The sequence below is a fragment of the Hydra vulgaris genome, chromosome 13 (assembly GCF_038396675.1).
Source record: "Hydra vulgaris chromosome 13, alternate assembly HydraT2T_AEP".
In the NCBI taxonomy this organism is placed as follows: domain Eukaryota; kingdom Metazoa; phylum Cnidaria; class Hydrozoa; order Anthoathecata; family Hydridae; genus Hydra; species Hydra vulgaris.
The window spans coordinates 3858559-3885077 of record NC_088932.1 but is presented as its reverse complement, the minus strand read 5'-3'; the positions used below and the strand labels follow the sequence as shown (position 1 = coordinate 3885077).

Here is a 26519-nt window from a genome sequence, read left to right as displayed (position 1 = left end):
TACCCGTTCCTTGAAGTAAATGTGCGTTCTTTAAAATTTCAAAAACGTTCATTGATATTTATAATTTTACAACATTATGGCTATTATTCTCGGGTATTTTGATATCTTTATCAAAATATCTGAGAATAATAGCCATATTATAATAATAGCCAAATTCTAAGAATATCCAAATTCTATCTTTCCTGTTCTTTGAGTACGTTCAATAGTAACTCTTTTTATGTTAAGGTTGTTTTCAAATATTTTAATGACTTTTGATTCAGTTAGGGGTATATCCGATATCAATAAAATTTTTAGAATTCCTTTAAAAACTGCGTTCGTAAATTTTGGATATATTGATTAGATGCACAATCTGATTTTAACAAATGTTGAGTTTTAAACTCTAAATGTTATGGGAAGAGTTTGAAAGACTTTGCGGTGAAAGTAAGCTGTTCTAAATAAAATATTTTTTTTATAAAGAATTCAGAAACTGCAACCCTAACATTAAGATTTAGAAAGAAATTTTTTGAAAAATAAAAAAAAATCATGACTAGAATTAGAAACTTTGAAAGTTTTAATTGTTTGAAAATTAAAACTAATGGAATGCAAGAATTATCGAGAATTAAAGTGACAAACTCACAAAAGCTCAGATATACTCTACGACGATACTCAAATAGGTAATCGAATATATCTAACTATTCTCTAATATTTTTGTCGCTTAATTCAATCGTTAAAAATAACATTAAATCAAGGAGGAGCTAGCAATCAAAGCTTTATATTTCACATAGATAAAAAGGAGAAAAAAAAATAAAATAAAATAAAAAAGATGAATGAGAAAAGTAACATTCATGATTAAAAAAAGTTAAAAAATGTTAATGAATTAATAGAAGTTAAAGGAGATAACTGTTTTTACTGACTAAAGTAACTTTTTTATCTTTAAGCTTGTATTTTTTAAATTTTTTCCGAAAATGGAAAACACTAATTTGCATAAAAACAAATGGAAAAAAAATATTTGAATTAAAAACAAAATATATAACACGTGAATTGAAAACACGTTCATATTTCTGATGATGCTATTAAATCTTATTATTCAGTGTTATTGGGTATGTTTAAGCTAAAAAAGAAATATTAGAAAAATTATATTATATAAAAAGTGCTTTAACTCCGACTGAAGGTATACCATTAACTCTGAGGAAAATCTTCTTCATATTGCTTATGTTTCTTCAATTTTATAGAAATTTTTGGAATTCTACTCTGGTGAGCCACAAGCGTCCCCTCAGAGTAGAGGATTCTTATAGGTTATAACTTTATATGTTTTTTAGTATTTCAAATGATATTACCAGTGGGGCACAGGATCTAAAAAAAACGTCTTTTGAACGATGAAAAGACGTTTAAAAAGTCTTTTTTACGTCCCGTGCCACTGGGTTTGTGTTGTTTATCAAAGACAAAAAATTATTTTATTCTTATTATAATGTTGATGGAGCGATGGCAAATGCTAGCAGTAGCTTAAATTATCTTGTAAGTTGCTGTAAACATGATATAACAAGCACGACATTGCAGGACATAATAGCTCAAAGTTTTCTTGATCCATCTTGAACTATGAGCGACGGACCCAGGGGTGGGGATTGTACATCCCCCTTCACCAGAATCTGCAAGTCCTAAAATATCATAGAAATTTAGGACCTTTTTATTTTTTTAAGGAGACGAAAGTATGGTACAAAAATATAACATTTTTTCACTCAAATTTATAAGATTCCGTTTAATAAGTTAAGGTAAAAGAAATTATATGCTAGTAGTAATAGCTCTTTTTCTTCTATTTGACCTTGAATATTCTATTTGAATATTCTATTGTCTAAATGTCTTTGCAATAGTTAAAATAATTCCAGCACCGAGCAAAGTTTTCACTTAAAAATAACATTCAAGAACTTTAAATTTCAACGGTCTAAAAATTAAAGTTAAAGTTAGGATTCCAAAATAAACCGCAATTATATAATACAAAACCTTGAAAAGTATATTATATATAAAATAAATTTTAAAAGATTGCATGCACTCCACAGTGACATTTTTGGTGTTTTTCCTTGAAATAATCTAATCGTCTATCTTGCAGATCAGATATTTAACGGAAATATCTTGATTCTTTAAATTAGCAACCCACTGACAGCAATTTCTTGAAAAGCACCTTAACTACTATGTGTAGTTTAACTATTCCAGCAGCATGTCAAAATGTCAGATTCAAGATAAGCTGCCTGTTTTGTGCAACTGAAAAAAGAAGACTTTTTGTCAAGACAGGAGCATAAAGTTGAGTCATCAACTTGTCAGCAATATCATTAATGTAGATAATAAACGAAACAGGACTAAAGATAGGATCTTCAGGTAGCCCATAAGTTACTGAAAATGAAGAAGAGTGTTGGTCTTTGAGGATGACTTTAGTAAAGCGGTTCATAAGAAATGATTTGATGATCTTAAAAGCTATTTGTCTCAAGATGGGATGTTAGAAATTCGTTGATCAATTTTGGTATTTTAAGTACAAAAATAATAAATTCAAATTAATTAAAAAAAGAAAGATAAAAATATTACCATGGACAACACAGAAAAGTACATGAAGTAAGTTTAACTATAAACTTATACAAGATAAATATATTTTTTATAATAAAAATTTCAATAAATAGAATTAAAATAATCAAATATTATTATATTATATATTATTCTGCAAAATTTCAATAAATATATATTTCAAATCTGCATTTGATTCTGCAATGTCTCTCATAAAGCAAATTTATCAAAACTATCTTTTAAAATGTCAAGATGATCTTGGGTTGAAATCTGAACATCAACTAATTTCTGTTCTTTGAAATCTTTAAACATCTTCCTTGACAAAAGATGAGTTAAGGAACAATGAATAAGCATTTCTTTCAAATGAGATGCATGTGTCCATTCTTGACCAAAGGAGAAAACTAATTCAAATGAAGGAGCTATATTTATTTGTGAGGTTTTGTAAGCTTTAAATTGATGCAAAAAGTCATCTTCAAAACTCCATATAAGAGTTTTTTCTGATCTGACAAGACCTTTAGGTTCAGACATCGGGCTTTTTGCATAAAAAACTTTTGCTTGACAAAGTCTTTTGGCGTAAATGTCTCCTCTTTGATCTACCATAATTAACAAACCTCTTTGAATCCATTCAAGCAAATTTTGTGTATTTTTATCATGCCCATGAGGATAATAAATCTGTTCAGCATTTAAATTTCCATAAATTTCTGACAAAACACTTTCCGCTTCTGCCTCTCTACCCATATCAATAGGTACTGGAGGGGGAGCTTTATAAGCAATTCGTACACCGTTACTGTTGTTCACAACTTTTGTTAATACTTCTCGGTCAGCAAAATACAAAGTTATTGATATAGCTAAAGAGAAAAAGAAATATAATGATAAAAAAAAAAGGAGCTATAACCTCTACCCAGCACAAACACGTCTTTTAAAATGTTAACACCTTTTAGATGTATAAATTCAGATAACTATAAGACATCTAATAGCAGCCATCTTTGAGACGACGAATATGATAAATGAATGATCATTGATATCAAATGAATGAATGATTTATCTTTGACACAACGAATATGAGTTCATATTCTTCGTCTCAAAGACGATAACTATTATGCTATAGAAAACACATAATATTTTAATTAAATAAAAAACCTTTAAAAAAAAACTATAAGTACAATAAAAAGTAATCATAAAACTTGACAATCAACAAGTATTGATCATGGTTATTGTTTAATAAAATCAAAAGTGTGTTAATTCTTAAAAATTTCTGCTAAAAAGTTCACACACATTTAAGTAAATTTGGCAAATATTAACACTTCTATGATTTAAAAAATACTAACCAGTATTTACAACCTCTCCGACCATTTTCTCAAGAATGCTCTAAAATAGATACAATGAAACTAAGAAGCAGTATAAATGCTAAATATTTAAATTGTTGTACGAATGTGAAATAAAGACATATTTCAGAAACTCATTAAAAATAATTATGGAAATCTATCAGAAATTTTTTTTTCAGAAAAGTTTTTAATTTTTCATGCCTATGACTTTTAAATGATGATGTCAAATTTTTTTACTTTTTGTAAACTTTGTTTAAGCTAACATAACAAATATAAAAAAATTATAACAAAAATAAAAAAATATAATAACTTCTTAAAAACTCAACAATTCACTTTGCTATTTACTTAACAAATTTCTTAAAAACTCAAACAAGTGAACGTCAGAAATTTTACACAAAAAAATACACTTTTATAATTTTTTTCACTAAATTTTTCTTTTATTAACATTGTTGTAAACCTTTTAAAAATTTAAACCCAAAAATTTACTGTACTTTTTTGAGAAAATTAACTTTTTTAAACACTAGGTGGAGCCACAAATTTATTTCACCTTACTTTTAAACACTAGGTGGAGTCACAATTTTATTTTCTGTGTCAATAAACTAAATTTCTAGTATTTTGACAGAAAAAATAAAAAAGTTTGTTACTTGAATTTCACACACAATTTCATTTTCTTGACTTAAAACAAAAAGATGTTTACCCTAAATGAAACCTAAATGAGTTCTTTTTGTACATGGATACGAATGCCAGTAAATTATTATCAAATTTCGCAATAATTTTTGTTTTCATAATTATATAATAACTTCCTTATTATTTGATTATTTTTAATACATGAAAGTAAGTATTTTATCATTAACATAGTAAGTTTTTGATTTCATGATTATGCCATAACTTATTATTTGACTGATTTCAATATACACATAAGAAAAAAATTTAGCAGAAAAAAGATAGTTCATTTAAACTAAAATAAAGAAAATTTAACGAAAATCAAATTAATCCAGGGCAGAGGAAAACAAGGTAAGTTAACCTTTATTTTTGCAGGTTTTCTGCTTATTACTAGTTCTTAAACAAATAAAGGAATTTTTTATTAGACTGCTTTAAAATTAAATAGTATCTGTGCGGCCCTCTTTTTTTATTAAGAAGAATATTTCTTTTATGCAGGATGTTACAGTGTCTAAAAAAGAGCTCTTTATGGTTATGAAGCAAAGTAGAGTTCACTCGACTGAAAAAAAAAACCCAGCAGCTAAGAGTTTTAGAAAACTTTATTTTGTCAAAACTGAGATTGACTAAAAATTTTGTCAAAACTGAGAAAGATAATATTAAAGACTTAAAAGATTAAAAAATAAGATCAACAGTTTCCGTATTAACTAGCTTTAAAAATATAAATGTTCAAGCTTTCTAGGAATGACGAAACCCACTTCACCAGGAAGTCTTCTCAACAGTATCATTCAACCATCACTATATGAAGCAACAATGAAATCTAGTTCTAAGCAATAGAACATATTTTTTTTAAATTCATAAAACGTGACTTTTATATTACATAAATATTCTTAGCAGTCCTTAATAAGCACTGGCCAAGTTCGTTTAACTTCATTAATTGAAGTTAAACAAAATCGAATAGCAAATATTCATAAAACTTTGGTACTAAAGTTTAAAAATTTGCTATTCGTTTAATGTAAATCTATTTGTGGGTGCTTAGTCCTAAATCAAAAACTAAACAAAAAATGGTCAAATCTGGAAGACTATTTACAGAAATTGAATCTTTTCGAGAAAAACAATTAACAAGTGTTCATGTGCGCTACAACCATGAACCAGGAGCAATTTTGTTGCATACACAACCTACCTTACTTTTCAGCAGTCCGAATCTCTAATTGACAGAGCAATCGAGGCAATTTTAGGACAAGAGCCTTTAACATTGAAGAAAATACCTTTGCAATAATTGGGAATATATATTAGAAAATCATGTTTCAAAACATCTCTTTAGCATTATGAAGACGGAATGCTCAAATTCAAATGTCAATATCAAATGCCAAATTAACACCTGGCTATTAAAATCATTTTAACTTTATAGCTATTTTCAATAAATAATTTATCTATGTTTTATGTTTATAATTTATCTATAGGTGTTTGCTGCCAAGTTGCAATGCAGACCAGACGAAATTGAAAGCACTTTACATAGTGCTGGTTCCATTATAAAATCATTTAGAACACACCTTTATAGCTTGCCTTAAGGTTAACCAAAAGTCATTAGTAAAAGTAATTTAGTAAAAAACTTTATTTTTATTATATCTTAAATGAGGAAAAAAAAAACATTCATTCTTTTTCTATTTTTTAAAAACAATAGGTATCAAACCAAAATAAAACTTTTTAAAAGATTGAAGACTCTGAAGTTCGAGAAATGGTTGAGAAACTCGCAAGAGAAGTTAAAAATGGTGAACTTGCTAAAGTTGACATTGAGTTTTACTACAAATTCGGTCTTAATGTAGATCTTTTTCTAAATACATGTAAAAAACAAGACTGGTAATATTTCAGATGGAAGATCCTACTTAGTCAGCCAAATGGTTCCAAAACAAGTTTTTGAGAAATGCTACAACTCTAAAATCTTTTAAAGAAATATATTTCCTATCAGTGCTAAATCCTGTAGGTCTCTTTGAATTTGTATTGAAACAGAAATTGCAGATTTATTTTCACATGCTTAATTTGCAAAAAAAATTTTTGCATCAATTTTTTGATTATAAAAAATTGATGCAAATATTTTTTTTGCTTTATTTGTAAAAAAAATATTTGCATCAATTTTTTGATAACGCTATAAACTTAAATTAAATTACTTAAATAAAATAATAACTTAAATAAAAAAACTTAAATAAAATTAAATAGTTAAAAACTAAATTAACATTATTAAAAACAGTACTAACAGTGCCATGTTGCGCATGGATGGTGTCCTTGTTTGTATTTTTGGTGTGCATTGTCGAGGCCACATTTGGAGCCCTTTGTTACGGCATAGGGCTAATTAATAGTAATGAGGCAATTGGATGAACTTAAATAGTGACATTAAATAGTGTACTGAGTACTATCTGTGTTTTGAGTCAAGTTTAAAAAATTTAATTTTAAAAATTTAAATTTAAAAATTTTAAATTAACCAAATTTGAAAAATGACTAAAGTACTAAAAACTATAAAACACAAAAAACCATTGTTATTACCAAGTTCTCTAAATCATTCACTAATATTTGTGGTCTTCTAAGTAACTTTTCTTTTGTTTAGTCATATCTCTTGCAAAGTTCAGTAGACCTAGTAACTCTTTGTGAAACTAATTTGAGTTCGGCTGTCTCATTTTTTGATCATAGTGTTGATGGTTATCTTCCTTTAATTCGTAAAGACTCCAATAGTCATATGCTTGGCCCGGGCATTTACATTCATAAGAATTCACCTATTTGTCAGAAAACTAGGTTTGAATCTAAATTTTTTTATGTGCTTTGGTTTAGCACCACTTCACTCTATCCCTTTTCTCTCAGTTCTATATCGCTCTCCTTCATCTCAAGACTGCACTCTTTCCATTTTTGATCAAATTGACCAAGTCTTTTCGCTTTATACTTCAGCCAATATCATTGTTATTGATGACTTTAATGCTCATCACTGAATGGCTTGGCTCTAGTGTCAGTGACTCTGTAGGTGCTAAGACTCACATCTTTTTGTCTTTCTCAACCTCTAACTCAAATAGGCAATTTTCCAACTCGCTTTCCAAACAATCCGAATCATATACCTTTTCTACTTGACTTATGTCTTTTTTCTGATCCTAGTCTGTGCTTAATTTGTCCACATTCTCCTACAAGGTGTTTCTAAAACTATTAACTCATTCTTCTTTATCCCCTAATCATCGTACCTCTTAAAACTACCTTAAAGCTAACTGCAAAAATTCTGGTTTTTTTTGTGATGGCCCTTGGGTAGAAATCTTTTGTCTTTCTGCTGAAAATGTGCTTCTTACATAACTTCTTAGATTCAGGCTGGCATGGAATCCTTTATTCCTTCTCAACAATTCCAAGTCAAGCTTTGCTCTTCTCCATGGTTTTTTCTTGCATTGCGATGCTGCAATTTCCAATCGTAACCATTAATTTTATATCTATTAGCAAAACAATTCTCCAGAAAACAGACGTCTGTTTATTACTACTAGAAACCATTGTAAAAAGGTTTTGTCTAATGCCAAAGTTCGCTATTCTCTGGTCATGAAATCTCGTATTTCATCTCAAAAATTAGACTCTTGTGACTTCTGGAGAACTTTTAACAGTATCTATAATAAGGGCAAATCTGTTGTTTCACCTTGCTTGTATGGTTCAGATTTTGTCAACTCACGTGAAAACAAAGCTGAATTATTTGCTAAAAACTTTTAATCAATATCATATCTTGATTCCACTAGCTGCATTACACCTGATATAGGTGACAAACAGGTTGATCTTTTGCTTGAAATTTGTATCACTAAAGCTTCTGTATCAAAACTGATTTCCTGCTTAGACTCTTCTACAGCTTGTGGCCCAGACAACTACCTGTTAAAGTCTTGCAGAAGTGTTCTCCGGAGCTGTTGTCTATACTTTTAAAACTATTCAACAAGTGCTTATCAGAGTTTTGTTTTCCAGCCTGCTGGAAAACGACATCTGTTATCCCTATTTTCAAAAATTGTGGAGAGCGATCTGATTCATCTAAGTACCATCCCATTAGTCTTCTTCCTATCATAAGGTCTTTGAATCTTTAATTAACAAACACTTAATCTCTCATCTTGAATCTAATAACGTACTTTCTGATCATCAATATGGATTTTGATCTTCTCATTCTACAGCTGATTTGCTAACAGTAATAACCAATAGGTTTTATCGTGCATTAGATAGATGTGGAGAGGTTAAGGCTATTGTTCTTGACATTTCTAAAGCTTTTGATAAAGTTTGGCACGCTGGTCTTGTCCATAAGCTTTCTACTTACAGTGTATCAGGTAACACCTTTAAGATTATTGAATCCTTCCTTACCAATCATAGTAATAAAGTTGTCTTTGATGGACAGCACTTTTCTTCATATCATGTCACTTTAGGGGTTTCTCAAGGTTTTACTCTTGGACCTATACTCTTTTTAATTTACATTAATGATCTTCATCTAAGGAGGCATTGTTCTCTGATGATAATACCATTTATTCTTGCCTTGATAAGAAACCAACACTCTCTGATTGCTTGGAGGAGGCATTTGAGCTTGAAAAGGATCTCACTTCTGCTAAATCATGGAGCTTACAGTGGCTGGAGAACATTAACTCAGAGAAAATCAAATTTTTACATCTAATTATCGCAATAATCTATATCTTCCTACATTAATGAATGGTAATGTACTCGATGAGTCATTTACCCATCATCTTCTTAACTCTGATCTTTCTTGGAAACTATATATCAAATCAATTGCAAAATTAGTATCTCTTTATTATGCTCACCACTTTCTTACTCCGGATTCTATTCTTTATCTCTATAAATCTTAAATCTGTCCTTGTATGAAATACTGTTGCCATATCTAGGGCAGTTCTTCCAATGATGCCCTCTCTTTTAGACAAGGTGAAAAAACACATCGTAAACAGTTGGACATACTCTTGCAGCCCACCTCCAACCATTATCATATCGTCGTAATGTTGCTTCTCTTTCTCTTTTCTATTAATACTATGATGGGCACTGCTCTAAAGAGCTAGCGTCTCTTGTACCATTTACTATAATTTATTTTCATGTTACCTGTCTTTCAATTAAGTCTCATCATTTTACTGTTACTGTTCTTAAGTGCTCAAAAAATTCTTGTTCGTCCAGTTTTTTTCCTTGAACATCAGTTCTTTTAAACTTACTTACTTTATCTTGTTTTCCTAATTCATATAATTTGCAATATTTTTAAGTCACCTGCCAACCGTTATCTTGCTCTATAAACTTCACATTTTCTCTTCCAGCAACTTCTAACTCTAATGATGGTTGCTTGAAGCCTTGTTGGAAGTGAAGATGTTTCAAAAAAAAAAAAAAAAATTGCTTGAGAAATATTTATGCAAAGTTTGTAGTGTACTCTTAAAACAAGAAAAAAAATGTACATAAAGATAAAATATTTTTTTTCTAGGTAACCATCAACCTTATGCCTTGTTACAATGTTATGTTACTGTTGTTACAATTGTTACAATGTTATGTTACTGTTGTTACAATTGTTACAATGTTAAATAGAAAAGTTAAAAGCAGCTTTTTACCCAGTTTTCTATCAGCAAATGACTAATTCACTTTGTAATTGCACATATAACAATGGTTTCTTGAAATATGGTGCTAGCATTCTGCACATAGAATTTAAGCATTTAAGGCTTTTCTTTGCATCTAGTACAAACAAGACATAAAGGTATTTCATATGTGCCTATCTCTTGCAGAGAAAAATCAACTGAAGAAGCAAAAAATTGTCAAAGAAGAGTTTTAACAAAAATTGGGATGAATTGTGGATCAGCTCCAAGATGGAGCTGATTCACAATTCATCCCAATTTTTGTTGCTTGCACAGTCTTTTTAAACCCAAGGAATTTATTAAGAAAATTGAAAAAAAACTTATTCTTCATTTTTTAAATTAAAACAACTGTTCTTAACTTTAAGGGACAACTGAGATTTGTCAAGTTCTGTTCTTAGAACTTGATGCAGTTATTGATACAGTTTGGAGAATCCAGCAAAGAAACTGAAATAATTTACTTCTTAAACCCCCTTGGTATCTAATTCCTCCAACACTTCACAAAATTTTCTCCCATTAACATGCAATTATTAAAAATTGCATTCTTTCTTTTGAGTTGACTAATGAAGAAGCTGGAGTAGCAAAAAACAAGGTTTGAGGCATTTCAGAAAAGTCATTCAAAAAATAGTTAAGAAACTATAAGAATAAGAAACTAGCAAGAAAAGTTAGAAAAGGTCTTGTACTTGATTTTTTTTGCAGTGAATAACATCCTGGATTGATGAATTGTAAGAACTGCTTACATGTCTTACAATCTTGCGTGACAGGGACTGAATGATCAAGGTACATTGATGACTTGAGCATCTAGTCCCTGTCACAAAGGAATGGAGCTTAGAAGAAACAGTCTGTTAGATCTTTGCTAAAAACTCTTTTGTTGTAGCTAAGAGAAGATGAGTCAGACACTAACAATTTTTAAATTTAATGATGATCCAGCTTTTTGTAATTATAAATTATTTTTATGATTTAAGGTATTCTGTATAGGGCCATCTAGTTCAAACATGTTAAAGTTTGAATGTTCGAACTTTATGCAATAATTTCAACGTTCAAGTTCGAACTTTTTCTCCTAATAGTTCGAACTTTTAAATTAATCTTTTCATTAATTTTTGTAAAACAAGCTGAAATATAAGTAAAAATTATAAACTTGAATATTTTTGCTTTTTTTTGTTTTGTGTTAGTCTGGAAACTCTAAAAATATAATCAAAACTACATCACCTGTAGCGCCATCGCATTTAAGATAGGATTGGTTTTTTCCTATTAAAAAGTAGTTAAACAGTGGCTGGCACTTTTTCACTATTTGACCACTGTTTATTTACGTTTGAAATTATAATTCTTAAGAGTTTGAAGTTCAAACAAAAATGTTTACTCAGCGTTAACACATCTAGAAGATATGAAGTTTAGGAGTATTTTCATTTTTTGCAAAAACCTGCAACGAGCAAAATGTGCCTCAACACGCACTATTACAAGACACTTAAAAATAAACACAAAATAGAGGTTCTCAAATGTAAAAACATCAATAAAAATTAAATTAACAAAATAATAACTTCGTACATAAAAATTATATATATTTGTTAAACCGAGTTGTTTTAAGTCAAGGTAATCAGTTTGAGAACAAAATAAAAAGAAATAATATAGAAAATTTTGCAAATTAATCTTATTCAAAGATTATTCCAGCTTAGAGATATAGACTCAATATTAGTAAAAAAGCCAAAAAATGATAACGATATTAGAAATTATAACAAAGAATAGACTCTAGCTAAAGAACTGAAAATGTTTTATTAAAATATATGATTTTCAAATGGTATGATCTCATGAAAGGGCTCTCTAGCCTTGGATTGTTTTTACATAGAAAAAGAAACTGGTTGCAGGGTGATACCTTGCATTTACTTTTATAAACAAATAAAAAGTCTTTATAGATAAACTAACAGTTTTATGTTTTACTTGTAATCTTTTGTTTTCAATTTTAAATAAATAAAAACTTATAAAAAATTTAAAAAAGTTTGAAAAAGTTCGAACTTTTTTCCTAAATAGTTCGAAAGTGTTCGAGTTCGAAATTTTTAAAAAAAGTTCAAATTGGCAGCCCTAATTCTGTAGTAGCTCTTGTATTTTTCAAGAAAATGTAACAGTTCCTTGTACTAGAAATATTTTGCTTTCATTTAAAAATATATTTATTAAAGATATATTTTAATAATATTTAATTAGTAGCGATTTGCTATATTTTTAAATTGAAAGGTACTTATTTTTATTTTAAAAAAATTGCCTGTAAATTTAAAAAAGAAATATTCAAACATTATTTTTTTAAACATTTTCGTCATTCCTGTATTTAAATATGCAAGTATATATATATATATATATATATATATATATATATATATATATATATATATATATATATATATATATATATATATATATATATATATATATATATATATATATATATATATATATATATATTAAGGTGGTTCTAAAAACAACTTTTTCTGAAAATGCTGCTGGCACCCCCTGAATATGTTGTATATAATTAAAAAAATGCTAGATTTAAGAAATTTTTGAATAAAAAATATTTTAAGGGGTTGCTACCAACCCTCGAACATTATATAGGTCCCTAATATTATTAAAAAAAAAGTTTTTTAAAATTATGTCATGTTGGGTCTCAAATGAAGGGAAATTATATAAAAATTTTAAAAATATTAATCATTTTATAATTAAATTTTTATTTTAGATTTTATTAAACAAAAAGTTACGTTTTTTAACTAAAAATGAAAAATTTAACAAGATTTTTTGATTATAATTTTTTTTTATCTATGTTTTTTTATAAAATGATTAATATTTTTATATAATTTCCCTTCATTTGAGACCCAACATGACATAATTTTAAAAAACTTTTTTTTTAATAATATTAGGGACCTATATAATGTTCGAGGGTCGGTAGCAACCCCTTAAAATATTTTTTATTCAAAAATTTCTTAAATCTAGCATTTTTTAAATTATATTCAACATATTCAGGGGGTGCCAGCAGTCATTTTCAGAAAAAGTTGTTTTTAGAACCACCTTAATATATATATATATATATATATATATATATATATATATATATATATATATATATATATAATATATATATATATATATATATATATATTAGAACTTGATCTATTTTCTTTTTTGCCATTTTTTAAAACATCTTTAATTCTTATTAGCATATGAAGATACAAAATTAATAATCATACCAAATCAAGTGAAAGTAAATAACTGAGATTTTATTTTATAAAAACTAAATAAAGTACCAAAAACTACCAAAAGCATACACCAATGATATCTTGTTAATGATGTCTTTATATATATATATATATATATATATATATATATATATATATATATATATATATATATATATATATATATATATATATATATATATATATATCTATATATATATATATATGTGCATCTTTAAAGTAAAAACTGTATCTTACATTTAAATCTTGGACAACTTCTTCAAATTCGACTAAAAAAATAATAAATATTATATCTTAAGAGATAGAAATAATGAACAAAATTCCCCACAAGCATTTAAAGTTTATGAATCAAAACACATTTTTGCAAGCAAAACGTTCTTATACATACCACTTCCATTCATTCCATTTGCTATTCCATTCACCACAGCTATATCTTCACTCCAACTGTGCTAAAATTCAAAACTTTCAATTTTCATTTAAAAGTATCATTTTATATTATAAAAGAACATGTAAACAATTTTTTTAAACTGGGCGCTCCTTCCAGCTAGATTCCAGCTCTCTTCAATCCCTTTCTCTTTTTTCCCTTTCTCTTTTTATACCAATATTTTAAACCATATGTTCTTACCCAGAGGTGGTTAGTTTTTTTATAAAACATTTTTCTCTAATTAGTCTGTTGCCAAGGCTTGGGAGCCTTAATTCCTCAAATATAAAACTAATTTAAATAAATAAACTAAAATGTGAAAACAAAAAATGAGTTAAATAAATAAAAGTGAAACAAAAAATTTTCAAATGTGATAAAATAGAAAATAAAAAAGATTAAAAAACATACCTCAGACTTCGTAAGAAATTTTTTAATAGCTTCGATCTTTGGAGTAGCTAAAAAATTATCATTTTTATTGATTACTCATCTTTTTTAATGTTTTTAAAATTTGATAAAAAAATTTTTATAATGAAAAAAAACTATATATATATACTTACAATTATTTTGAGAGTTATATGACTGATGGGAATCAAACGATGAACATGATGAGTCATTATAAGGTGATGCACAAGTTGGGTTGTTATAAGGTGATGCAATTGGAAGACAATTAGAAACTGCATTAAAAGGTGTCAAAGCTGGTGCTTCTATGTTAGGACAAAATATCTGGTTAGGAAAGGTGGATAAATGACTACTTTGAGTTGTGGAATTCTTATGCACAAAAGTTGAAGCAATGCTGGGCACTGATGATATCAAATTATTAGGCAACATCATAGGAAGTACTGAAGAATGTTGAGTAACGGTCGAAACACTTTGATTTGAAGCATAAGAATTAGGAACTAGTGCACCATTCTTAAAAAATATTATATTAATATTTCTTTATCTACAAACTAATGTATACATGAAATACCACACAGAAACACAAATTTGATTTTACATTTAAAACTTACGATAAACTTAAAAACTTTGATGAACTATAAGATATGAAATAAGTATCTAAAGTTGTTTTAATGAATTTTTAAGATAAACAAAGAAATACCCTTTGATTGTCTCTGAAATTCTCTACCTCCGCTTAAAAAAAAAAAATCAACTTTAATTCAATAAATAAAGATTAGTTAAAACTAAATTTATAAAACAAGTAAACTTTAAAAATTAAAAAAAAAAAAAAATTAAAGAAAAAAACCCACAAGGAGATCGAAAGCGATAAACACGATAAGGTTCACTTCCTTCCAATTCATGCATTGAATGCATCTCCTCAATGTCTGGCATTTTATGTAAGGCATTCCGAAATCTTGTTTTCCAAGTAGAAACATCAGGTGGATCCCCAGGTGACCATCGTCGAGTATGCAAAGCCCATTCACGAAACATTTTTGCATCCTATTAAAAAATGATCATAAATCAAACTAGAGCAAAGCAAAGGCTTATATAAAAAAATAATTTAATTTTCAAGGGATGATAAAAGTTTGCATTATGTTAGCTTTAAATTAAATCTAAATGTTGACTTTTAAAACAGAACAACAAAAACTTTTTTTCATAAAATTTGACTTTAAAAACATAAATACAAAGTTTTCTTACTATTTATAATTTTAAATTCAATATTTTGTAGCTTTAAAGAAAAAATCTGGAAAAGTGTTCGGGTAAAAAATTTAAAATATATTTTCCTCTTAGCTGAATTGTTTATAATTTTTTCTCAAACTTTTTAGTTCTTAGTTTGGTATGAGTGGTGAGTGAAAATGCTTAAAAAAGAAGTATATTACAAAAATATACACCTAAACTTGTACGTATGGAAAAAATGTTTTGGATATCCAGAAAAACTAAGAGTCAGGAAAAATATCCGGAAATAGATAACCCTGTAATACATTTTAAACATTAAGACAATTGTTTTAATCATTAAAACAATTAAAAAAATGCAGAAGTACATTAAGTTTTATTGTTTTTTAAAAAACCATAAAAATTATGACTAGAGAGTTTTTTTTAATTGATGTTTCAAAATATGCAGGGAGTGTTGCTACATCGACGGACAAATTTGTAAAATATTAAAGGACTGTTGCTACATTGACCTGACAAATAGGTAAAACATGCAAGGAGTGCTGCTACATTGACTGACAAATAGGTAGAACATGAGAGGAGTGCTGCTCCATTAACTTAAGGTTTTATCTTAGGCAGGCAATCTATCAAATAAAATAAAAAGTTTTAAAATTTTTTCTAGTCCTTTAAATTATTAAAAAAAAAACACAAACTTTATACACATTGACATTTTCATTCAAGCAAAAGTATATATGTTTCTATAATTTGACATTTAAATTTACCATTTGCGGTAAAAAACAGCTCTTAAAGACTCTTAGTGTTTAAAGAAGACAAAATTAAGTACACTTAATGTAAAAACCATTTAACTTATTTTAGAAAACTAATTAAATTTTATTGTTTTTTAAAAACTACAAAAACACAAATTAAAGGACTGGAATTTTTTTAAAAATATTTACAGATGGAAAATATAACAACAGCTCCATAAAATACTTCTGCAAGACTATAACAGATATGTTGTCCGGACAACAAGCTGAAGAGTCTAAGCAGTAAATCACTTTAGATACAATAGCTGGAGCGTTACAAATGGGCCTTTTTTTAAAGTATAAAAATTGATTTTTATACTTTAAAAAACTTACAATAGCTTAACTGGTATTTGTTCTCCAGTAAAGTTAGAATTCCTTACTGGGGAAGGAATTTCTGCATTTTCAAAAACACTGCCAAAGATCATTTTCAACTATCAAGGCTGTAAGGCAACAATTTTTTTAAGTATAAACATATAAAACTTCAAACCGAGTTTGAATCAATAGTCTTCTCTGCTTGAAATTTACCACCAGTGCAAGAAAAAGCGCTGTCCGGAACGTAATTATTTGTCTGGCGTTCGCGATTTTAAATAACATTAGTTTTTTGTAACTCTTTAATTAGAGTTTATTTAAGAAAAAAGATTTGTTGCAATTTAAAAACACTCATGAAATTTTTTGGCGAGCATTTAAAAACTGCAAGAGCCCGAAAGCACTCATCAAACAGAGAATACTGAATCAATATTCTAAGTTTGAATCAATTATTAGGCAACACAGCCAATAATTGTAGATTTTAACGTATGATATTAAATCAAAGTGGCAGCCCTCTACTCTTTCAATCTCTTAAATAAATCTATTGTTTATTTTTTAACTTATTAGAAAATCAAGCTGATCTAAAGTTAGCATATATACATTATGGCAGTAGCTTAAATAAAAATTTCTGCTGACAAAAGCTGAATAAACAAACTATAGTCAACACTTAAGAGACTTTTTGAGATATTTCAAAACCTTAAATATCAGTGGAAGGCCATACCGTGTCTTAAAACATAAATTTGCAATAACAAACTTTTAATGATTTTATTAAATAATCTTTTTATTAAATTAATAATAAAAAAATAAATATTGAAAATTTTTTTTATTAAATAATCAAAAAAACATTTTAAAAGGTTTTTTATTGAAAAAACTATTAATAAGATTTTCTCCCTATCTAAACTTACATTTTCTTGATCAAACCCTGGCCTACCATAGTGTTTCCATGTCAATTTAAATATTTTTCTATTATAATCCAACCACTGACATCCAGGACATTGTCCAATATCAAGTTGATTAGTTAACCACGAGCGAAGACGCTGACGTGGCTGATTATTATTCTCATAGGGATCATCATCTTCTATTTGAGGAAAATTCATAATAACTAACACTAAAAAAATGTGAAGAAAAAAAAATTAAACAAATAATTAATGTATCAATTATTTTTTTAAATATTAGGCAAAACTGTTTTGATTTTTAATATTACATTTACATGTTACTATTTATAACATAAAATTGTTAATAGAAAATAGACAATTTAAATATTGTAAAACAATAGTGAATATTAATCAATAGATTGTAAACCAAGTTTAGTGTTAGTAATTTTTAAATTGATATTAAATAAATGTTTAATAAAATCAACTTTATGAGTAACAGAGATAAAACTATAAAAAGAGGTATGAAAACCTTAGTAAGTTTTTTTTGTAAAATATTGTTGTTAATATGAAACTATTTACTTGATGTAAAAAAAGAAAAAAAAATTTCTAATAGTTTTTCCTTTTCATAGAAATTGAGAATTATGTCTTTTTTTGATAGTCTAGAAACAAACATATATGATAGCTAAAGAAAAGCATATTTATAAAATAATAGGGAGCTATACAATGCTTTCTTTTTGATTAATAGTTTTTTCCTTTAAAACAAAAACGTATTTGCAATGTTGTAAATGTAAAAAGCTTATGTAAGCTTTAGAACTTCTTAAACTAATTAAAACGGTAACTTTTTTGAAAGTTTGTTCAATAAATGGAAAAAACAGATATAACTTAACAGATTAAACACTACAAAATTTCTCTTCCTGTATGCTTATCATAACTATATTACTATTTGAGGTCATTCCCCTTTCTTTTATTTAGCTATTTGTCAAGCCTTTTTGAATGTTTTTTTTATTGTATGTTATCTTTATGTATCACTGGCAATAACCCTATCCCAAATCATTTACTACACACATACTCTAGAACTACAAAGAATGCAACAAAGAAAGAATGTAAAAAAAAAAGAAACTTATTTTAAATTTATAAATTCTAATCAATGATAATGTCAGACAGTCTGTAATAGTAATAAAAATTAAACCATAACAATTAATCTGACTGTAATTAGATTATCAAAAGTCTATTGAAAATCTAGTTGTTTAAAAACTATATATATCATAACACTAATAAATTTTCATTGAGTATTATTAATCAATAAGTCGTTGATTAACACCACTTGTATCATTGTTGTTACAACGTTTTGTATTATGTAACGTTTTATACTATTCCAAGCTGCTACATTGCAACAGACATATCTCAATACTTTATCTTAACATAAAAACAAGAAACCAGGAAACTTGCGTCTTTTGTCTTTAACGCATCATCAACAAGATCAATCAGTGCAGTCATTAAAGCATGGCGAAAAAAAAAATAAAAAGTATAATTGCATATTAGAAATTGCTATCATTAGATTTTGTTTCGTACCTTTCGAAAGTGAAAACGAAACCCATTACTACGCCTCATGTCTCTAGATTAAAGAGAATGCCTTTATTGACGCATTTATACAATAAATAAGGTTTTATTGGTTGATTTTTTTATAACTTAAAGTACTTTAAATTATATCAGTATGCCTTTTTCAAAAATTAACACAGAACAAAATACTTTCCTGCAAGTCTATTTAAAATCTATTTAAGATTGTCATCTTTGTTTTTATGGCGTTATCTAGCGTGATTCAAACTTTTTAATGAATAAAAATATTGCGCTAATTCTTGGCGTTAATTTTTTATTCCTAAACACAAACATTTAAGATATTAGATAACTTCAGATAGTTTTTTAGATGATAAATGCACCCGAAAGAGTTTATTTGAAACATAGAAAAAAATCATTTGGAACCAAATCCTGACGAAAATATCAGCAAAAATCACAATTTAAGTTATAATTGTTTTTAATAAGGACGTCTGTAAATTATGCACTAATCTGTATACAGTGACTATTGGATTGTAGGCCCCCCGAAGCCTGTTTTTAAGGCATAAATTATTATTTTACAGTCGTACAAATTTTCCACTCAATATTATTAAAAAAAAACAATCTAAAATTTGCAAAAGAGGCCCTGAAAATATAAATTAACCCCCGAAACTCGTTCGCCCCTTTCCTCCCCCTCAAATAGGGTTTGGGGTAGTCTAACGGCTGTTTGTATAACATTATAGAGATCGATCAAATTAATGTAATCACACTTTATGTTAAAGGTATATAAATGAGATAACATAGCCCTTTAAAAAAAATTTCATAAGTTCGGAAATTTACACATTTTTTAAATTTGTTTTATTTATAAATCTTAAAATCAAATTTTATTTATAGATCTTAAAATCAAATTTTATTTATAAATCTAAAAATCAAAATTTATAAATTAATATTGTCAAATTTCTAAAGAGATTTAATAACTATATATGAAGCTATACAAAGTTAAACAAATGATGTAACTATTAACCATTATTGGCAATATTGTTCTTATTGTTTTACGATATTTTTTAATTTTACCTCAAAAGCTTTTATAGGAGAATTTTAGAGAGTTCATTTAATTATTTTACCGTAATTAATAGCTCAATTTTTGTAGACGCGTAGGAAAGCCTGATGCGTTCGTACACACATTCAGTAGATTTCGTGCATCATACTTTTCATATCAATAACTGGTATGTAGTTTTAGATTGATATACAGTGATACACATTATGTAGTGACACACTGGTATGTAGTTTTACATTGATATACAGCGATACAGATAAATTTAATTTTAATTTGTTTTTACCAATTATGTCAAAATTTTCATTCAAGTTTAACTGATCCGTGATTTTTTTAAAGAAATATAGTTGTCTCAACAAAATATTATTATTATTGCAAATCGCTAGTCAAAATCGGATCTCAAGTTTTGTATTTTCAATATTTCAAGTCAACCAACTAATTAAATATAATATTGCTAATACTATATTGCTATGAAAAAATTACAATATAAGGTTGCATTGCAATAAAAAATGATTTTACAATTATGTTATTAAATGCAGTATATTTATTTTTTAATAAAACAATAGTTGCAAAATATTTTTTTTGTTTTGTTTTATATGTTATAGTTATTATTGATTTCTATTAATTGCAGATGTTCGTCAAAAAAAAAAAAAAAAAAAATTACAGGTTTTTAAAATCTTTGTGTAATTTTTTTTTTTTTTAATAAAATTTTTAGTAAATGTACAACTAAAATACAGTGTGGAAGATTTTTTATGAACTAAAACAAGTGTAATAAATAAAGTGAATATTCATGATAACTTTATTATTTTCATATCTGTTTGTACGTTTGATCTATTGAGTTACATCCCTTTTCTATTAAGTTACATAGTTTTTTAGTTTAGAATGTAGTTAAAGAGTTTTTACGCAAGGGAGTTTTTATTCTCTCAGAATTCAACTCAGTTTTGAAACTTTTTCACCAAATAATAAGAATAGTTTTCTTTCTTAATTTTTAACTTACATTAATTATAAATTATTGTTAAATTAAATAGGCTATATTATTTGACAGGCTATATTATAGCTAAAAATTTATTAATGAGTAATATATACATATTTGCGCTTTAAATAATATCTCATATTTGCATTCTAAATAAATTAGGTTCAGTTTATAAATTGCTTTTGCTTTGCATTGTTACAGTCTTAATTAAAATTTTTAAAAAAATTGATTTATGAAATTGAGTTAGTTCCTCTCTAAAGCATACTTGTAATGAAGCAGTATTTGGGTTAGTATCTTCTTTTTTCTATACTAGCATGTATGTTAAGCAATTAGATTTTAGACCCGGGTTTTATTTTATATATGATCAATAAATACGAATTTTCTGCTTTGAGAACATTTTGAAGTATTTGTCATCAAATTAGTTTATATAGAAATTTTTTTTACTGGTTTCTTATAGGAAATAACCAAACAGATTTACAATAAATGTTTAGTTTGTTTATATAAGAATATAGAGTGAATTTTGTGACCTATCTAAAGATGTAGAAATTTTTTAAAAAAATTTAATTTTGCCATAGCAAACCTCAAAATTCTTAACCTTGTAAAAAAAAAAAGTTTTTTTTCTCAAAAATCAACTTCAAAACTCCCAAAACTAAAATTAAATTTTACTAAACAAAAAAGGCTGTATTGTAGAAAATTTTATGACGATCAAGATTCTCTTTTCAAAACTGAATTTGCTAGTTCCGGAAAAATGTTATGAGCGAAAAACTAATATAAATACATGCTTATTACTCACACTTATGCATTAAGATAAGTGCGGTTAAAATAATTAATAGTTATTAATTATTTAAAACGTAAATAAATATGGCAGCCTTTGTTATTTATTCAAAAAAATTTTAAGACAAAATGACTCATACTTACATTCGTAAAAGGCAAACAACTTACAATGAAAAGCAATTGTAACTTGCAGTAGAACAAATAAAAAAAAACGAAATATCACTCAGTAAAGCTTCAGAGGCATACAATATATCAAAGGCAACTCTTCACAAGCGTGTGCTCAACAAAGTCCAATCACATCGTAGAGGTACACCTACCTTGCTAAGTACAGCATTTGAATTTGTTTTTGTTTCAGTACTTATCAGTTTAGCCGATTGGGGTTTCGGCAGAACATTTACAGATGTCATTGCAATTGTTTGGGGTATATTTAGTATCTACAAATCAAAGTCATCTGTTTCCTCCAAATGGTATACCAAGATGAGAATGATATCAAGGTTTCACTAAATGATGGAGTCATGAATTAAGTGTCAGAGTAGCAGGCAATATTTCGTCTCTCAGAGCTTCCTTTTGTACCGAATACAAAATAACAAGTTTTTTGAATACACTTCAAAAAACATTTTCTTGAAGCAAATATCAGCAATAACACTACGCGCAATTTGTGCAATTTTGACAAAATTGGATTTTCAGGCGATCAAGGTAAACAGCATATAATTTGCAGACTCAGTGCTAAAGGCACATTAAAATTGGTTGGTAACAACGAAAAAATTATTACACAGTTGGTAATTGTGTCAACGCTACCAGTACCATTCTGCCACCATTAGTAGTTTACAAATCAATATCACGTCTATACGAAGACTGGTATGTATGAGTACCACCAAACACTGTATTACAACATCCAAGTGGGGTTGCATGGAAGAGAAACAATTTATTCAATGGCTCACTAAAGTATTCTGTATTTAGTACTGGCAATCAAATTAATTCCAGGTAGTTACTTTAGTCTACCTAAATTGAGTAGTTTAATCAACTGATCAAATATTTTTTTAAATTATAGGTATTCACATTTTAGTCTTGGACGGGCATGTCACACATGTTACTTACGATGCTGCACGTATTTGCATTGACAATGACATCAGGCTGATATGTTTACCGGCTCATTCGTCTCACATACTTCAACCGTTAGATGTAGGTGTGTATTGTCATGTTAAAAGAGTTTGGCACAAGTTACTTACAGAATTTTATGCAGCTAAAAATTTCAGCAACTTAACAAAAGAAAATTTCATTCAACTACAAGCAAAACTTTTTAGGTCTGGTGACGCATTTACACAAACACAAATAATCATTGGATTTCAAAACACTGGTTTCTTCCCACTTGATATTAGCAAAATTGATCAATCAAAATTACAAATTGCTCAAACATTTCAAGTACCATCTAAGCCTGCTTCATCATCTTCATGCGAGTCTGTTTTATTATCCTCAACCAAGCCTGCTTTATCGTCCTCATCCCAGCCTATATCATCATCAAACATCAGTCATCCTCATCCCAGCCTAAATCATTGACTAATATTAGCATCAAACTCCAACAATTCACCAACTTCAAAATTTAACAACAACGCCAGTAACTCCTGCTCAAACGTATCAAATGTTGCAGCACTTCGCAGAAAGACTCAAAGACAATTTGAAAAATGTTTAACAGCGCCACTATATTGACACAAAAAAAAACCAAAAGATTCAGCATTCCGAAAGGAAGACGATGAGAGACATTTTGTTTTGAGCCAACTCAAAACAAAATGTGCTACCAATGTGAAGCTTTTAATTGCAAGTCTTGGATTTGTCAATTGTGTTTACCCAAAAAATACAAAGAAATTTTTTTTGCATGAAAAAATGCCGCAAACCTGCTTTTGCCAATGAAGCAACTCTTTTTTTTTATTATTAATAAATAGATTTCTTCATATATTTATTATTATTATTTGTTGTACCGCAACAAGCTTGTGTAACCAATTCTGGTTTTGGCGGCCTATATAAAAATTTACAAATAATTTTTTAAATAAGTTAATTAAATAGGAATAAAGCCAATTTCATCATTAATCAGCTTCAAGGTTTTCAAATTCGAAAAATTTATCCAATCTTGCTTTGAAACTATTTACAGTTGTGGCACTGACTATGTTTTTAGGCAAGTGTTAACCACACGATTTGTAAAAAACTGATGATTATTTGATACACTGATTATTTGATGCATACATAACTTGACTATGATATTTCATCTTACTAGATAAAATAACACCTAAATCCTTTTCATAGTTTGTACTGCATATACTTACTATTTCTTTTGCTATTGATGGAATTGTATAACTGTGATGTTTGTTTGATTTGCCAAGATGCATCACTTTGCATTTTGACTCATTCAAGTAAAGAAGCCATGTTTGGGACCACTTTGCTATTTTATTTATGTCATTTTGTAATACATTTATATCATCGATATTATTTATTTTTGCTAATAATGTAGTATCTTCAGCATACAATTGATTTACACTTTTTAATAGTTCTGGCATATCAGAAATATCATTAATATATATTATAAATAAAATAGGACCTAGCACGGATCCTTGCAGTACACCACTCCGAACCTCTTTCCATTCTGATGAAAGTTCTGCCATTACCACTTTTTGTTGACAATTTTTAAAAAAAGATTCAAGCCACTTTAAAGTGTGACCAATAATTCCATAAGCCGACAATTTGTGAATTAAATATCTATGCGAAACAACATCAAAGGCTTTAGCAAAATCCATAAATACTACATCAATCGCATTTCCTTTAGATAATGAATAGGTAATAAAGTCCATTATTTCAATCAAATTAGTTGTGCATGATTTGTTGTGCACAAAACCATGTTGATTAATTGAAATTAGGTGATTTTGTACTAACTGTTGAATCATACTGTCTTTGACAATTTTTTCCACAACTTTACTAACAACTGACATCAAAGAAATTGGACGATAATTACTTGTAATTAGTTAGATAATTGCTTGTAATTAGCGCTTATAATTTGATTAAAATAGTTTTTTGTTAACTTACCTTCTAATAAGATTTGTTTTCATTTTATTTTTAATTAATTATGCTTGATTTTCTTAATATCCTTATAAGTTTTGATTTTCTTAACATCTTTAAAAATTGTTATTAAAAATTAACTAGTTTACTTTTTCTCAATTAAAAGGGGAAAAGTAAACGTTTTTTTTCTTCATAAAATCAATTTTTTTTTAAAGATTTTCAAAATATTTTTTTTTAGTTTTTATATATTTATATAATGTAAAAAACTCTCTTTAAAACAAAAACAAAAAAATTTAAAAAAAAAAAAATTTTCTTTAAAAAGTATTTGAATTTGAGGCTAAACCATTTACTCTTACCCCAGTTTACTCTATGCATTAAAATAGCTAATTATTCAAATAAAAAGTTTTCTTTACTATATATTTTATGTAAACTTTTTTTGTTGTTGTAATAAATAATTTTCATAGCTCATACACATATCAACCTGTTTGTTTCAGAATTGTTTGTTTTTTTGTGTTGTTTTATTTTTTTATTGGTGTTATTATTTTTTGTGTTATTGGTTAGTTTTTTTTAGTTCATTATTTATCATTTAGAGTCAGGTAGAAATATATCTGTTATTGCTTATCATTTAGAGTTATGTAGAGATATGTCTGTTATGGAACCAAATGACGATTTCGATGTGAATAATTTGCTATCTGATGATTGTTCTGTAAACTCAGAGTTCCTAAGAAATCAGCTGCCCAAAAAACAAAAACTAAAGCCATGGTTATTGGACCAAATAAACAGTGGTAAATACCCTGGTCTTGATTGGATTGATAAAAGCAATCAGATATTTAAAATTCCATGGAAACATTTTGGGCGACCTGGAGAATATGATTCTAACTATGCGATGTTATTCCGGTATTCTTTACTCTATTTAAAGTAGTAATAATTACTGTGCACTTTGTTGTACTTATAAACCATAAAATAACACCAATATAGAAATAAGTCAATTTTAATAAGTAGTTAAGTTTTAACTGCATTCTGACCAATCAATCAAATATATACTAAAAAATTATTTTCAGTTATTAAACTTCTTGATCACAAGTAAGTTTGGTTGTTTGTTTTTGAAAATTTAATAATGTTTGACTGCCCCTAAAAAGATTTGATTTTCTATTTGAAAATTAATTTTTAAATAGAAAATTTCTATTATAATTTTTGTTTATAAAAATCTCTTGTTTAATAAAATTCCTAAGCTATTTTAATCTCATGTAATATTTTCTTATGTAACTTGAGTTATTTTAAATAAATCTTGAATATATGATTGCTTTGAAATTGATAAACAATCATATGAATATCAACAATTTAATTCATCTATTGCTAAAATCCTTCAACTATATTTATATATTTGAAGGTTTTCAGCAATAGATGAATTATATTGTTATACTAAATTTATTTTTAAACTTATATACTATAACTATATAAAAATTTCTACTATACTTCAAGTTATAGAAAGCTCTTCTCATTAAATAACATTGTTCTTTTATTTAGTAACTTATCTATTTTTGATTCAAACTGCTTATTTTAATTTGATTCTGATTGTATAGATGGGCTATTTGCCAAGTCATTATTGGAATCATTTTTATTGGTTTAAAATTCTTATTTTTGGTTTGTTTATTTCTCAGTCACTTTTTATTTTTAATATTTCAGAGTTTTTTTTTTATTGTAAAATAAGTTTACCAAGCATGTCAAGTGTAAAAAATTGTGTTATTTTTTAAAATAACTACACATTTTTATGCTATTAAAACAT

At 27.3% G+C, this 26519-nt stretch overlaps 2 protein-coding genes across 5 annotated transcripts in view; one reads left to right on the top strand and one right to left on the bottom strand.

Moving 5' to 3' along the window:
- The first annotated feature begins 294 nt into the window (after positions 1-294).
- The window catches only part of LOC100198355 (interferon regulatory factor 5), an 80799-nt gene continuing 54574 nt past the window's right edge, over positions 295-26519 (top strand). For 2 of the 4 annotated variants that reach the window (XM_065814944.1, XM_065814941.1), the window contains exons 1-2: positions 295-420; positions 25363-25630. In XM_065814944.1, the coding sequence (XP_065671016.1) occupies positions 384-420; positions 25363-25630 (305 nt within the window). In that variant the 5' untranslated portion in view covers positions 295-383. Of the gene's footprint in view, positions 421-19954; positions 20167-25362; positions 25631-26519 lie in introns of those variants that run through there. The other 2 variants (XM_065814942.1, XM_065814943.1) reach the window with 2 other exon arrangements.
- Positions 2527-18840, bottom strand: LOC100201914 (uncharacterized). Its single transcript, XM_065814940.1, has 9 exons — positions 17367-18840; positions 15013-15202; positions 14865-14896; positions 14326-14677; positions 14177-14223; positions 13736-13796; positions 13585-13616; positions 3858-3897; positions 2527-3377 (listed from the first exon to the last, which is right to left on the bottom strand). Exons 1-9 carry the CDS (start codon positions 17556-17558, stop codon positions 2740-2742), a joined length of 1584 nt encoding a protein of 527 aa, XP_065671012.1. The 5' UTR covers positions 17559-18840; the 3' UTR covers positions 2527-2739.

Coding starts and splice junctions, on each gene's coding strand:
- LOC100201914 (XM_065814940.1), bottom strand. CDS start 17,558: ATGAATTTTCCTCAAATAGAAGATGATGATCCCTATGAGAATAATAAT. Junction 15,203..17,366: donor CAGGGTTTGATCAAGAAAAT/GTAAGTTTAGAT, acceptor ATTTTTTAATAG/GATGCAAAAATGTTTCGTGA. Junction 14,897..15,012: donor TTATCGCTTTCGATCTCCTT/GTGGGTTTTTTT, acceptor TTTTTTTTTAAG/CGGAGGTAGAGAATTTCAGA.